This window comes from Ammospiza caudacuta, chromosome 4 (genome assembly GCF_027887145.1).
Source record: "Ammospiza caudacuta isolate bAmmCau1 chromosome 4, bAmmCau1.pri, whole genome shotgun sequence".
Classification (NCBI taxonomy): domain Eukaryota; kingdom Metazoa; phylum Chordata; class Aves; order Passeriformes; family Passerellidae; genus Ammospiza; species Ammospiza caudacuta.
Window position 1 is genome coordinate 42,623,821 of NC_080596.1, and position 16,427 is coordinate 42,640,247.

Consider the following 16,427-nt stretch of genomic DNA (forward strand, 5'->3'; position numbering starts at 1 on the left):
TTCTACTGATGTTACTTTTTGTTCAGTAAGCTTTGGGATAGAACTGTGGAGCATTTCAACAATAACTTTGTGTACAAGAATCAAAGGGTTGAAAATAAATTGCAACTTTACAAACTCTTTAAGTGCAGTATTCACACTTTGTAAGTCTGGAAAGGCAGATGGGTTTCAGTGAACTTTATTTGGCTTCATCTAACACCTACACCATGTAGTTGACTTTGGTGATTGCTCATATATGGTTCCTTCTTGTTTATTTATTCATTTGTTTAATTAGGAGAGCTGATCAGTTAATTCAGGAAGAAAATGATGATGTCATCCCATACTGTATAGCTATTGGAGATGTGAAGAAACTGGTTTCATTCTTTACTTCAAGAGGTCAGCTTAAAGAGGCTCTACTTGTTGCACAGGTATTACTATACATATATACCAGTGTGGGAGATGTATTTAGCTCTTAGCTTTTAAGTCAGAATGTGACATGCACATTTAAAAGGCAAAATAGCTGAATAATGATGCCCTAGTCTTTACTTCCATTTGGTATTGACCAGTTTTTATACAGAAATCACAAGAAGGAGGTACCTCACATTTACAGATTTAAAGCCTGATTCTTCTAAACTGAAACAAATGACCATAATGTAAACCAATGTGTTCAATTTCAATTTAAATGGAAGCCGATTTTCAACAGCTGGTATTGTCCTTAACATCAAATTCATGTAGGATTTGCTTTCTCATTAATTTCTACTGAGAAATCATCTGTAGGTTTTAGCTAAATAATGTACAGAATGTAACTTTGACACATGCTTAGATTGTTTTGAACTATAGTTCAAACTATAGTGTTTGAACTTTAAAGCAAGTTAAAGCTCCAGAAAGATCTTAATTTTTCTTGGAAGAGAGGTATTGCAGAGCTACTACAATTCATAGAATAGTCTGTCTGAAAGGCTTAATAAGATAATAATGAGTAACAAAATGCCAGGATTTACCTTCCTTTGTAACTGAGCCTTGAGGTTTAATGCTGTTATCCCAGCTACATCTTCAAGCATGTGAAAGAATTTCAAAAAATTCACAGAATCAATTAGGTTGGAAAAGATCTCTGAGATCACTGAGTCCATCCCTTTACCAACCACCACTTTGTTAACTGATTTCACTTTAACCCACACTGATCTCTTTGTATTTAATGTTAGAAATAAATTTTTGTAAGATACAAAGAAAAGTTCACCTTAAGCCACTATATGCAAATCTTTCCAGATTTCCTGGTTTACCTGCTGAGCAGTATCTATGGACTTCATCCTTCCCTCAGAACTGCTTGCTACTTGGGGTGTAAAAATCAATTGTAGCCTTCACCATCCATTATATCCAAATGCTGAAGAATCCTGCACCAATGCATAGGAAGGAAGAAGTCTCTTGCTTCAGTAGAATTCTTGTATGGCTAGATAAAACTAGACTAAGATTTAGCTATGAATAAGTTAATTAGTTTATACATTAAAATATTTTCTTTTTTATAACTGGGCTTTAGAATGATTTTTATATATCTTAGATTATTTTTATTGTTATTGAAAAATTTCATTTCATCTTCAGTTTGAATTCTGGATTAATTAATCTATATTTCATTCACTTCCAGGCAGCTTGTGAAGGAAATATACAGATGTTGACACTCTCCACAAGTGGAACTTCAAATTCTGCTGGAAACAATACAGATGATTATAATGAGTAAGTTGTTCTAGTTTATAACTATAAAACTCATTTTACTGCAGAGTGTAAAGTCATTAAGGGTGATAAAGCAGGGTGGTTTAATTTGGCATCAGCAATGTAGTGTTCAACAAAATATTGCATCTTGTAGTACTTAGTTAGTGGAGTTACTAACTACCTGATGCTACACTTACTTCCCTATTGTGCCTCCTGGCACAAAATGGATTTTTCAGATGTGTGCATTATAATTATAAATGTCCTTTTCTCTTGCTCAATATGTAAGTTGCATTCCTGTGCACTAAAATATATAGTGTATTAACTGAGAACTTCTGGTGAGTAAGATTTAGCATTAACAAGTATCTGTGATCCCTTGTTATTACACACAATCTCCTCCTGAAGGTTTGCTCTTTGTCATAAGTGAAGGCTCTGATAATGTAAAATAAAAAACAAACTGAGAGAGTAGGTTTAGATTAGATATTAGGAAAAAATTCTTTACTCTGAGGCACTGCAACAGGTTGCCCAGAGAAGCTGTGGCTGCCCCATCTCTGGAAGTGTTCAAGATCAGGTTGGATGAGGCCCTGAGTAACCCAGTCTAGGGGAAGACATCCCTGCCCATTGCAGGGGACTTGGAACAGAATGATCTTTAAGGTTCCTTCCAACACGAGCAGTTTCATGATTCTCATTGTCCATGTCCGTAAAAAAAACCAAATATGCACCTTGCATTGTCTAGAACAGCACTCAAAAACCTGAATTACATGATCAAGTTATAGTTGTAGTTAAAGAAAAACAGTTTGGAGGCTGTGTAGTTACTTCATTTACATAAGCAGTTTTTGAGCAATTAGAGAAGTACTAGTGCAGAGTTTACAGGTACAGATTGGATATCCAGGTATTTGATTTTCCTTCTGTCAATCTGAAGAGACATTTCCTACTGATATAAACTTTGGGAAACTGACCCACCTTAGTATGTACCAACATAAGCAGTGGATGAACCTCAAACAGATTGCATTTTTCAAGCTAGTAGTGTCATTATCTGTGAGCCAAATATAGCAACTTTTAGGGTACAGAAGCAAATGTGGTAAACTACATAAATTAAGACCCAAGGCACTCCAACCTTAAAGTGACCTTGTAGAATTTCTTTTTTGTTCTTGCAGTCTCCTGCAGAAGGTCAGTAAAGAACTGGCAGATTGGTATTTCCAGGATGGTCGTGCAGTGCTTGCAGCATGTTGTCATTTGGCTGTCGAAAATATAGAGGTATTTTTTTTTTTATTTAACAATGAAAAAGCCAATATTTACTTCCTTTTTACATCTCTACACGTTTTAAAATGTATGTATCATATTCTAAAATGGTATTTGGCATTTGATTTTTCTATACTTACGCAAAGTTAGGTAGTTGTAGTATTAAAGTTAGTAGCAGAACTCCCTTGATTCTGTTAAATTCAAGGTCTCTCTCATGCACAGAAGGTAGCATGTTGCTGCTGAATTTTATTTACAATATCTTGTTATATTAGACAAGGTAAGATACTTAAGTACCTTCAATATATACATCTAAGTGTTACTGTTTATGGTGACCCAAAATACCCATTCAAAACTGGAAGTTATTGTGCTAAAGAAGATGCAATCATCCACCTTGAAGAATTTGCAGTCTAAATGAAGAAGTAAATAGGAAAAGAAAACCCCACGCCTCAGTACAAAAAATAGAACTGACATGTAGGAAACATTTTATTATGTTTTTTATTTGCTTGTAGTTTTACAAATTGTTTCTTTTCCTCATTTTAGCTGGATTTTGTTGTTGTTAGCTTAACATGTTTTTCCTCCTCTATCCCCCCCAAAAAATATAATTTCTTCCCAAAGAGAAATTGAGAATCAGTAAATTCTTATATTTCTAAACAGGCATATTTGAAGTTATTGTGTAGTCTCATAGGGTTTGACATTCTGCTATGCCTATCAGTAACTGTGCTCAGAGAGAGTAAGAACAGGACAATCCTTCCTGTTTTCTGGGGGTTTTGAGTCTCCTTTCATTGAAAGAGAGGGGGAAATATAATCTCTGAATGCTAGTGTCCTTAAGATTAGATCGAATTCCTAGCATGCATTTTAGGTATTGTATTTATGTGATCTCTTCAGCTGAATAAAGGAAGATACTGCTAAAGGAAATCTATTTGGTAGTTTAAAAACACATTAACAAATGGTGCACAATTATTTACTCATTCGAGAGACCCAAAATATATAAAATTGGGTTTAACTATTGCATATTTTGTCCGTCTGTAAAAAGTGTCATAGGTGAATGTTGTATGCTCAACATGATGAATGGCCAAAACTGCTTCTGTCCTTTAATTATATAATTTTTTCATTGAGCAAGCTTGCAATGGCAAACCTGATTCGTGGAAATGAACTGGAGCTGGCAATCAGTGTGGGTACTGTGTTGGGAGAAAGTGCAGCACCAGCAACACATTATGCCCTAGAATTACTAGCAAGAAAATGTATGGCAGTTATAACATGGTAAGAATTTCTTAATCCAAACAAGATTTTTTAAAATTTTCTGCCTGACAAAGCAATCAAGTTTTGTCGTTGTGAAACTTTTGTAGAGATCAAACCACAATGGGAAGGGAGAATAAAAATTGCTGCTTGAATAAGGATTGCTGTATTAGACCTTTGAAGTACAGGGCATGCAAATATTCTCAAAATATATTCTGTATGCATTGTAAATGAGAAAGGAGTCATTGTCAAAGTATGAAACCCACTGAAAAAAACACCCTAGATACTTGGGCAACAGGTAGCTTATGAAGTCCTGGTTTTTACTGAGTAAAAAGAACTGCTTCAAAAAAAGAAAGGCTGGAACTGAGTTAAAAAGTCAAAAGGAACAGCTCAAGTAGGATATGTGAAGTGATTTTTAAGTACTTGATTGAAAAATATAAAACTATGGGTCTGAGGAATTATCTTCTATTGGTATTAGGAACACAAGACTCCTGCAATGATTTAAGGATGAAACAAGATTGCTATTTAGTTCTGCAGGAGTAACTTCTCTCTTGCATATAGGGGAAGCCTTCTGTGGAAAATTTTCTTTTCCTCATTGTAGTGGTTTTACTTTGAAAAAATCAGCTTCTTGTTTTTCTGTCTAACAATGAAAAAGCAGAAAACCTTTCTAAGGTGTATTTGGCAGCTGTATAACTGGTTTGCAATTAACATTTCACAAAAAGTATGTACTTAAACTGTTTAAGATCAGTTTTTCTTCTACAGTTAGTATTTGCTAATGTATTTAGAGGTAGTCTGAGAGAAACATAGTGGAACTCATCTACATTAGAGAGAAGATTAGAACATTAGAATATTTAGCTTTCATTAGACAATGAAGCATTGTAGAAAAAGATAAAATAAGAAACTGGTGACTTGCTGCTTTCATTTTGCAGTGGTTTAGCATGTCTGCATTGCACCAGTCTTAATAGGGTTGTTTTGGCAACTCCATCTGCAGCTTTTAAGGTTTCTGAAGCTCTTTGATTGTTAAGGGTGATTTTTATATAGCCTCCAATAAGAAGTACTGGAGTTAAAGAAACAGTGCATATTTTTTCCAGTTCCATAACAAAAGCTTGTTCTCATCTCAGGGCTGTAATTACTGCTTATAATGGTATGGCATCTATGTTTATGTCCATAAAGGTGCTGTAAGCTTATAGCATGTGTACACTGAAGTCTACATGGTGATAAAGTCTGTACGTGATAAAATTTTAAAGTGATGTACTGCGTATTGCCCAAGTATATATCTGGACTTTTCAATGGGTTTCACACACTGTGCTGAACACTTTGCAATCCTGGATTCTGATTTTCAGCCTTGCAGCATATCTGTAGGAAAAGATCAGAGATTCATGAATCTCTTTGTTTTGTAATAAAGGGATTTTCACACAGCATAATCCCTTTAGTTAACTGCACTCATAAGATCATGTATAGGGAAGGTGGAGTTCAAGGGTCTCTGATATTTGAAGGGCTCCCTTCTTAAATTTACTGGTAGTTATGCTTAGGGATATATGCTTCACTGTAGTGAAGCACTTTATTGTAGACAGCAAAAGGAATACCAGAAGGATCCTGATGAATTAATAAAGAAATCAGTTACTGAACGGTGGAATGTTTCTTGGGTTTTGATTGGTTGTTTTTAGAAATGCTCTAAAATATAAAATCAAGCAAAAAAAAACCAAACAACCAAAACCCCCCTGAACATTCATGCACTTTCCCAAATCTAAAGCCTTGAGAAAATGAGTGAATGTTTAAGGACACATTTTTGTTTGTATTTAACACCTAAATATTGTCAAAAGCAACTTTCTACTATTCAAAAAGCTAGTCATATTTTACCTGAGATACTGAATTCTGCATATGCAAACTTAGCCACCTTGTTTTGATCTTTATACCAACAGTATTTTCAGTTTAATTCTTAAAAATCATTCCAGTTTCTTAGAATCTCTAGGTTCTTAAAAATCATTCCAGGTAGCACAACTTGTAGGCCATTATCTTCTTTGAAGTACTTTTTTTCAAATGAATATTTGATTTCAGTTTTTTGACAAGAAAATTTCTAATAACTTAAAATATGTTTAAATTGCTTATGAAGATTAGTACATGTAAGTAAGTGATCTTGAATATAGCTTAAGAACTTGTGAAATATCCTAGATTCTGGAAGAATGCTTCTGTAACTTGGAAAAGTAGCTGTTGCACAGTAATACTATGACAGATTTACTAAAGACCTTTTGGCATGAATTTCTTTATGTTGTCAAAAGGCATAAAATACAAAGCTATTTTTTTTGTTGTTGCTGTTGAAGTCAGTTGCCCTGACCCATAGATTTGCTGTTGTAGTTTAATTGTTTTCTATCAGATATTTTCTCTCTAATTATTGCAAAATTTTTTTCAATACTGTTTCAATGTCTTCCTTTTAGCTTCCCATCACTTGGATACAGGTATTTTACTTTTTTGGAGAAAGTTTAAGCTTATTTTTTTCCCTTAATAAAGTCACAAGCTTTTCAAATTTCTCTAAGTGTCCTAATTTTTAATTGCTATTAACACTTGAAAGTGAGATAGAAAGCAGTTGCAAATATTGGATAATAGCTTAAATGAACATTTTTAAGCTAAGGACCACATTCTGAAAATCCAGAGGTGATCAGTAGCATTTTTTGCCTTACAAAGGGGCAAGTCAGTCTTGAGGTTCACAGGAGACATGATGTCTGCTTGAATAGAAGAGTCAGAGATTAAGCAGTTCTTAAAACTTAAACAGAACAATTTCCAAATAATTTCCTAATATTATACATTCCCTTCATCTGTTTGTTGTGTGAAGGATAGGGTAGCAAATGGTAAAAAGTTTAGGAAAATGTAAGAAATGTCAGTTTGCTCAAACACTATTCCTTTGAGAAGGATAAAATTAGGTATCACATTTTTTCCCGTATAATCTCTCTATTTCTGTGTCGCATGAGCACCAGGCCATTCTGGATGACTGAGAGATGTCCTATGTTGATGTCATGAAGCTTTAGAAGCCTGGAATTTTGAAGATGGCTTCATGACACGGAACCACATTATCATCTTATCTCTCATTGGAGTGTTCCTATTCTCCTTTCCCATCCCTGCTCACAAATTCTTCCATTTCACTTTGAGATGGTTCTGAGGCTTAAGAATTGCGCAACTATTTAATTCAACCAACTGAAGCAACAGAACATTAATGAATGACCTTCCCAGTAAGATGAATAATTAAGCCTCATTTATTGAACAAAAATATTCTTAGATACTGAGCTTGCTTCTGCACTTCTCTGGAAATAGTATTTTTTCAGCAATCTCTTCTTTTATTAGGAATGTAAAGGGAAAATAGCTTCCCTCTATTAAAAACCATCAAGAGTAACTATATGTCATCTTTTGTTTGTGCAGGGATTTAGCAGTTGATCTTCTTATGATGATTCCTGATAATAAACTGCAGTTAGTGAAACTATGTGCTTTTTATCCTGGATGCACAGCAGAAATAAATGACCTGCATGAAAAGGTACAATGTAAAAGAATTTACCTGAATCTAATAAGGTTTTGTATTGATTCATTTACTAATTTCAAAAAACATAAGGCCATATAAAACCACAGGATGAATTTGACTTTCACATCTTATATGTAACATAGTCTTTTCTCCTCTATTAATCTTTGTTGACTTTATCTTCAGTATTGTACAATAAATTTAGTTCTTAATTTCTATCCTTTAGTGCACTCTTTCCCTGACACGTTACTTTCTGAAGTAGCTTATGATCTTCAGAATTACCTGTCAGTACAATTTATAACCTACTAGATGTGCAGCCTAATCATGTTTTGGCAGATCAACTTTCTGTAGTCTGAATTGTTTTATATTTTACGCCTGTTATGTCCATAAATGTCCCCTTTCCTCTTCAGCAGCAGAAGGGTCTGCTTTGGTTGCTCTCCCTTAGGGTGTGACTCAGACTGCATATTTATTAAACGGTAGTAAAAGCTTCACAAAAACATTAGCAATGAAAACTGGTACTGCTTAAATTAAAGTTACAGAGCCTTTTCCATTGCTGCTTTGATGTAGATGACTTTCTTAATGCGCAATATATGCAGGTATGTCTTTCAATGACTCCTTCAGACAGAATTTTTTCTTGTTGTGTGCAAACATCAGTATTTCTCTGCATCTTAAAAAAGTGTTTGAACATTTCAGTAATTTTCTGGCAAAATGTTTGTTTTCCAGTGTAATCTTCCTGATGTGGAAGAATGTATGCGAGTGGCAGAGACAATTCAGGCAGATGGGGATGTATTTGAAACAATGAAGTTCTATCTGTTAAGCGCAGAACCTGAAAAGGCTCTCCCTATTGGCATTCAATATGTGAAAGGTACATAGTTGGATGAAGAACAATTTTAAAGCAAAAGTTGTCTGTATAACTTTCCTTATGAGATATTTTTCTTTTTATTTTTCAACAGAACAACTCTGTGGCTCAGATTGGACTTTAGATTCAGTCTTTCCATATCTTGATCTTTTAAGTTACATACGGACTGAGCAGTTAATGTTGCCTAAGTGTAGTGAGTGAGTATATTTTCCCTGACTTAGAAAAGTGGGACTTTCCTTTAAGGAATCTTTCAGATTATATATATATATAGGTGCACACTGTTAGTATCATTTTTTTGTTTAACAGAGGAGGGACACAAAAAAAAATCCATCAAGCATGCTTTTTTCCAGTCTGGAGAACAGAATGTGGACTCTCCCAAACTATGAAGGTTTAGCAAGGAAAAAAAAAAAAGATATTTTATTGCTGCTTTCTCTGTGGAGCATTTACAATCTGTGAATCAATATTGGTCTTATGTGAGGAGCTTCACCTTGATCAGCTCTGGTTTCAGTTTGCTGAAGTGGTATCACAAATCATGTGGGCTTTTATGTCAAAGCATTAAGGAACGTTGAGCTGTCAGAATTAACTCAGAATTAACTCTAAAATAGATGGATAGCACTGGTTCACCTTTATGATGGATGGTTGCAGCTAGGCCTAGGTGCCTACACGAGTATATGTGTGAAGAACAAAAAGGAGAAAAAAGTTGGGGAAACTTGGTGAAACTGAAATCTACACTAATATTTGGGGCAGTTTTATTTACATTTATTTACATTTACATTCTATCACATTAAAAGGTCTGAGTGATGTTGTTTGTGTAACTCTATTTAATTGTGCTTAAAAATTGTGTCATAAATGTCATTTAAAATTTAATGATGGAAATCAATATGAAGCAGATGCAGTCTGTTTAAACAAGTCCATGACACAGAAAGTAAGCATAATCAGTGAACATATATTCTCCACAAAAGGTGGATGGAATATGAGTTTGTTTAATGTTTTTCCAAATGCTTGTTGTTTTTCATGATTGATACTTGTTCATTTATAGGTTTCGGAATGAGTTACTGATTTTGTGTGGTTACATTGGTGCTTTACTTGCTATCAGAAGAGAGTACAACAGCATTGTACCTGCACTATATGAGTATACAAGGTAATACAGTGTTTTCATTAACTCTGGGCAATCTCAGTCTTTATTATGACATATGCCATACATCCCACTTCACATCACATCCCAAAAAAATGAAAACATGTCTTTCCTCTTAGCTATCCTCATGTCTGAAACTTGGTGAGAGGATTGGAGAAAAGGAAAAGGAGCATTTGTTTATTGTTGGTTTGGTTTTTTCTTTTCTGAACCTAAAGAAATAACAAGATCAAATACAAGCTTTTACAGAAGGGCTATTCTGATATGGATATTATTAGACTAGTAACAAGCAGTCTTTTAGACTCAGTTTGTGATACTTTTACTTATGGCTGTAAAGCTTTCAATTATTTATTATGTAAAGAACCACAAAACAACACCGCTCAAAGCTTTGTTCTTGGATTGCCCAATATCTTCAAGACTCACTGGTTTGTAGTTTCTGGCCCATCTTAAACTGGACACTTACCTGCTTAAGGTGGACAATTTATATGCTTAAGCAGGACATTTTTAAGGGATCCTAAAACAAATGAAAGATGGCAGAGTTAGGTCAGGTAGTAACTGCCACCTATATTATATTTTGACAAAAAAATGCACCTACTGCAAGGGCTTTGAAACTGCTTTCTGCAAGTGAAACAAGGCTGTCCCAATGTATGTGTTGAACCATGTTTCTCTAATTGCATTTTTACCATATATGGTATGTGCAGGCAAAAGGGATCCTTAATTTTAGTAAAGTTGACAATATTAAGAAATAAAACCACATGTAGCCTTGAAATATAGAGTGGCCTCAAGTTAAAAAAAATACAGCAAATGAAATAAAGTGTAAATAGGGATAATTAAAATAAAATTTAAATATAAAGCTATACTTCTATAACTTGTATGAGTATTACTGAAGCTTAATATAGTGTATATTGTGAAGGATCAATTTATTTCCATAGTTATTCCATATCCAATCGGAAATAGTTTTATTTTACTACTGTCTATCATGTCTTGTTTCTAAGAAAATTGTCATTATTAGGATTAATTAGGACTTTAATTACTTCCATTCCTTTTCAGTCAGCTTTTAAAAAGACGGGAAGTATCTGTACCTTTGAAAATTGAACAGCTTTCTGAGGAATTAGATGCATGGAGAGCTTGCACACAATTAAACAAGTAGGTGGAAAAGTATAAAATTACCATGAGTGAGACTAGTAGTATTTAACTGTTTAGCTGTAAATTTATTCCCTTTGTAAAGTCTGAATGTAACTGCTTTGCAGATCTTAACCTCTTCACACAAATTAGGAAGCCAAGTTGAAAACCAGATTTCTTTTATGTTCCTAGGCCCACAGATGAGTTGCCATGCACCCCGCCCTCTGAATCACAGAGAGCTCTGTACTCAGTACTTGTCTCACGAATTCAGGGGGAGCCTCTGAAAGGAATGGTTGGGCCAGACTGTGTCACTGGATCAAATCTTCCCAGTCATTCAGATGTTCACACCTCCTGTTTGACAGGGCTAAAGATCCAGGTACGCTTTCAGAGAGCTGAAGTGCTCTTTCTTGCTGATAGCACTGACTACTTGTGAGGTTGCCATAAATCAAAGGTCTCTCCCACCATTTGGCTGGAAAAAGGTTTACCCTGTTATCACAGAAGCAGACTTAAATTGACAGGAAGTGACAGCTGCTATATAAGAAAGACTGTATAAAGAATTCTCCAGTCAAATAATTGTCATTTCCAAAATCCAAAACCTTTTCATTTACACATTAAAGATTTCCTTTGCCAAACGTTGTATCTAAAGTGCATGTATCTTTTGGCTAATCCCTCACCACAGCTAGAATAAAAGCCAGGAGATTATTTGTCTTCAACCACATACTAATATTTTTCTCGTTTTGGTTTTTATCTCTATGGAAATGCATAATGTAAAACTTGGAATTCATGACTAATTAAATCCAGACATTAGAAGACTAAATATTCAAATATATTTATTCATCGCTCACATTGAGTTTTATGATTAATACACATTAGTCCTTATAACACCTATTTAGCATATCTTGTTATTTTAATAAAGAGAAAATTGAAAGATTTTGAAAACACTACTCCTGACTCCAGAAAATGCCTCAGTATGAATTTACTTTCCTAGGTGATACTGAATCTGTTTCCTTTGTCCAGTGTAAGATGTCAGCCCAAAGAGTAACAGGGTGGTTTAAAGACTAAGAGGGATGGATAGTTTTCTGATGAAAATTAGAGTTTACAAAATGCTAGTGGGATTTTTGAGGTAAAAAAATTCTCAACTACTCACCATCAATCTAAAATAACTTGCTCTCAACACTTCCAGAATAGATGAGTAGTCTCTATCCGTGGCTGTACTCTCAACATTTTCTAACAGACATGTAAAGCTGCCAATGTTAGAGTCCATTCAACAAGAATAGCAAATATGGTGTCACCAGCTTCTCATCGACAGGATCCGTATTTCTGGATTAGCATACATTAGGAGTGGTGTCTTTGGGCATGCAGATTGGCTCAACAATCAAAATCAGTTAATACTAAAGCAGGGCAGCCTACTTGTATGGGTTTACAAGTTTTATGTAGCAAGTTTGGAGAGCATAATTCTTTAAGAAAGCACTGAAATTGAAATGCAGCTTTCAGAGCACATTTTGTCAAATCAATAAATTAGCAAATAGCTCTTTTTCCATCACATGAATGAGTACTTTGTCCTTTTCATAGTGAATAATTAAAATTATTCACTAGACTGCATATAGACTGTCTTTTCAAACAATTCATGGAGACATTATATCAAGAGGATTTTTGTGGTTAGGAAAAGCAAGGATCAGCAGAAATAATAATCATATCCATGATGAAATAGGGACCGTATTCTGAAGAAAAATGCTTGTTACCTCAGTTTCTAATTCAAGCTAAATTTAACTCTAGAATAATTGACAAGCTTATATAAAATAACAATAAAACACATCAAACTAAAAATTTCAATATTGTGAAAGGTTGGCTTGACAGATTTGGGAACATAAGTGCCCTCAATTCATAACACGTCACTGCTATCAGAGTTCTAAGTGAGTGGGGAAAAATATCTGTATGAACATAGTGGATAGGTCTAAACAAGGCATTTATGTTCTTCTGAGATAAAATATGCTTTTTGTTGTGGCCTTTACACAATCTGTATATAATTTCATTTTCTCTTCCTTCCCAAACATTTTTGCTTCACAGGGTCCTGTGTTCTTCCTCGAAGATGGAAAATCTACTATTTCACTGAACGATGCTTTGATGTGGGCCAAAGTGAATCCTTTTTCACCATTAGGAACAGGAATACGACTTAACCCATTTTGATGAGGTGTTTCCTCTGTACTTTATAGAGCTTAAAATAACACTCTGGGAGTTAATGCTGATTTAACCTTGATTGTCAAAGGACAGAGAGGTGGTAGTTGATTCCTCCTGCAGGTCAATTACTTGAACTTTGAAAATTTTAACATGAGAACGAAAGGATTTCTATACAAATGTTTGTTGAGAATCCAAAGAAAAGAGTTATTTGATAATCCAAAGAAAAAGTCCTAATTTCATATATAGCCATGTCATTTTTTTGTAAGAATATTGTCATCAGACAATTATTTTTGTCAACTTTGTGTGAATAGATGCTTTGTAAAGTAAGTAACTATCTACATATTACCAAAATATTGATAATAAACTGTGAAACCCATAAACACCCTTCCAAATATATAATCATAGAAATATTTACTTTATTCACATCAACTCCAAACTTATTTTAGAATGACTGGAATATTTTGGCTGTTTCACACTGTCCCCCTTTTTAATTTGAACTAATTTTTACACACAGGGTTCTATAGCAAAAGTAAAATTTCAAGAGTAGGTGTTTTTTTCATCCACTTGTTATTGTGCTTTAATAGCAGTACAAATAGAAGGTCACTTATGTTTTGTGTAGATTATCTATGTTTTCTTTAGATTATCTATTTTTTATTTATTTATTTAGATTATCTAGATTACAGAATTGTATTTTCTAATAGGATCATATTTGGCAACATTCTCCGTTATGCTTTCACCGGAGGCTAAAACTCTTTATAAATTTTCTTGGTTTTTTTAACAAAGGCTTTGTATAGAAAAAGCAGCATATTTATTGAAGTTATTTAACTATGCTATATACATTTAAAAAGCTTGTTTTCTCTTTACATTTTGTATTAGTTATAAACATGCATATAATATGACAGACCAGAAGTAAGTACTTGTGCATTTATATTTTTATTTACTACATCTGCACTCAAATGGAAAAGCAGTCATGGCAATAGAATACTAAAAATATTAAAAGCTGTGTATAGTATGGAATTTATTATAAGGCAAATATTATACTCATTATTCTTATTAATAATTCTTATAAGCAGAATTGCTCACTTTTAGAAAAGATGCCTTGGTTGCAATACTTTTTGTTAGCTTAATAAGCTAAGCATTTGTTAGCTTAGTACATAAGCAGAATTTTATTTCATCTGGGTTTTTTTGCTGCTACTTTAAAATAAATTTTGAAATTTATTTAAATTCCTGATAGTTACATTAAATATAAAGAGGTTACAATCAAAAAATGGCAGAATTATTTCTAAAGCAACTGTTCTAAAACTGGAAATAGTATTGGGTCTTTATTTAGTAGATCCTATCAAAAAAGCCTCAATTTAGAGGCAAGCCTTGCCCTTATTTAACTATAGAAATAACAATGCCACCATGCTGGAATGTTGGGATGGAGATTAGAAATCAAAGAAAATCCTGGGTTGGATTTTTGCCCTCCCTCTTTAAAATCCTCTGTTAATGTTCTAGAGTATTATTACAGGGTTTCTGGTGTAAGAATATTGGGTGGGGAACACAGCTGTTTTGTACCCTAAACCCCCCATTTTTATACATGGGTGCTGGAAACAAATCTTTTACTTCCTGCAATTATTCTCTGAAAATATTTTTCCTTTGTTTACTCCATTGTACTTGCAGAAGAAGAATTCAGTTTCAGAAGTTAAAATTCATAGTTTTTGAAAGAATTTTCCATCAGTCAGTATCTGATCTTGCTTCTGTCAAATGAAAGACTCTGTCTTTTAGCACATAAATCTTACAACCTTGTATGTAAAAGTTCTTGATACAGAGGTGGAGAGCAAAAAAAGAACTGATCATGAAGCCCCATGACTGAGGATTGGGATCTGAAGTATTAACTCAACTGCCATTCTACTATATTTAAAATCTTTTGTTGTATCATAAAAATTTTTATTAATATTTCACAGTTAAAATATATTGAATATGTAGAATAACTGCATCAATGTGTTGCACATAAATTATGACTTAACATGGAATCTTGGGCAAATCTACTCCCTCTAAATTACAGAGTGAGGGTTAGGAATTCATTCCTTGCTAAAATACAAAAATTAAGTCAAAGGGCGTTTTTTATATTGGGGATCCATCAGGTAACAGTCTTTGTGAATAGCACGAGGTTGTATTTTCCTTGAAGTTGTTTGTACAGTGGTGAGTGAGGGCAATATGCAGAAAAGGTTGTATTTGTGTCTGCTGTTACAGCTGTGGTTGCAACTGTCAACTGCTTCATCAGTTTCAAAAATAATTTCAGATTGTTTGCTAATGTGTAGCTTCATTGTCTAGTATAGCAAGTCAAATACAGATATCTCCCCCTTAATATTAAAGAATACTTTGTCTTCAAAAGACTGTTTGACTCCTCTGTAAAAGTCTTATTTCCATTTAAATGAAAAAACATACGAAGCTACACAGCTAGTGCTTTCCAATTACTATTAAATCTCTGTTATGTTCAACATCCGTGCAAAACCAAATCCATTGTTTTTTGGAAATAATCTGTCCCAACAGTACTGACACGTTTATTATCTTCAGAGACAGCTTCACTGGCACTTGCAGTCTGAGATGACTTTAAAGCCATGATGTGTGGAATGGTGCCCTGTCTGTTCCACCCTGCTCAGGGCTCCTGCCAGGCTGGGCCAGTGATGCTGCCCTGGCCATGGCCGGAGCCAAGCAGCCCACAGCCCCAGGGCAGGCCCAGGAGAAGTACAGGGAGAACCTTGTACTCCACGTGCTTTCTCACCCACCAGTGCAGTGCCTCCTGTGGGTCTCTGGAATACTTTTTTTTTTTCTTTTCCTCTGAAAATGCCTTAGAACACTTTTAAACTGGTATAACAGTTCTTTAAGTAAGAGCTTTATTGTAATAGGGCACTTAAACAGTGCTCTGACCTGGGTCACTCTTTGCTTCAGATCCTGGTTTCTAACATTTTTATACATAACATTTTTTCATACTAAGAATTCAACCCATCCAAGCCACATTGAATAGGGCCCTGACAACATGAGAAGAGCAACAAATCTGTAATTTCTGGCTAAAACAAGGGATCATTTTTGGAAGGGATTTTACCAAGCACTAACACCAAGTATTTTGTTGCCCTGTGTTTTTGGTATGTGAAAGTAGCACAGGGCTCTGATCTGCCAGAGACATGTCCCAGTGCATAGTCCTGCCAGGCCAACAACATCCATTCCCTCATTTGTTTGTCCCTGTCACATAGTAAAAGAAGCAATGCCCAATCCAACTCAGCTCATCTTGACAAAATGAACTCAATTTTCACACAATTATCTCTTAGCAAAAGATGGAAGTTTATGTTGAAAAGTGCCTCTTGCCTGAGATCAAAGTAATGGTATTACCACAAGCCAGTTTCTTCTGACTAGTGCCCTATTCTGTATAATTACATACAAAAATACTACCAAATACCTGTAAACTACCAAGATGGTCTTTGTTCACTCTTTGGATG

General features: G+C 34.4%; 1 protein-coding gene across 4 annotated transcripts in view; it reads left to right on the top strand.

The window, feature by feature from the left end:
- WDR17 (WD repeat domain 17) overlaps positions 1 to 15,217 on the top strand; it is a 44,575-nt gene extending 29,358 nt beyond the window's left edge. For 2 of the 4 annotated variants that reach the window (XM_058803332.1, XM_058803333.1), the window contains exons 20-30: positions 272 to 404; positions 1,613 to 1,701; positions 2,832 to 2,931; positions 4,037 to 4,176; positions 7,564 to 7,675; positions 8,381 to 8,522; positions 8,611 to 8,713; positions 9,556 to 9,657; positions 10,699 to 10,794; positions 10,963 to 11,146; positions 12,838 to 15,217. In XM_058803332.1, coding sequence (XP_058659315.1) covers positions 272 to 404; positions 1,613 to 1,701; positions 2,832 to 2,931; positions 4,037 to 4,176; positions 7,564 to 7,675; positions 8,381 to 8,522; positions 8,611 to 8,713; positions 9,556 to 9,657; positions 10,699 to 10,794; positions 10,963 to 11,146; positions 12,838 to 12,957 — 1,321 coding nt within the window. In that variant the 3' untranslated portion in view covers positions 12,958 to 15,217. The remainder of the gene's footprint in view (positions 1 to 271; positions 405 to 1,612; positions 1,702 to 2,831; positions 2,932 to 4,036; positions 4,177 to 7,563; positions 7,676 to 8,380; positions 8,523 to 8,610; positions 8,714 to 9,555; positions 9,658 to 10,698; positions 10,795 to 10,962; positions 11,147 to 12,837) is intronic. The other 2 variants (XM_058803336.1, XM_058803334.1) reach the window with 2 other exon arrangements.
- The last annotated feature ends 1,210 nt before the right edge of the window (positions 15,218 to 16,427 follow it).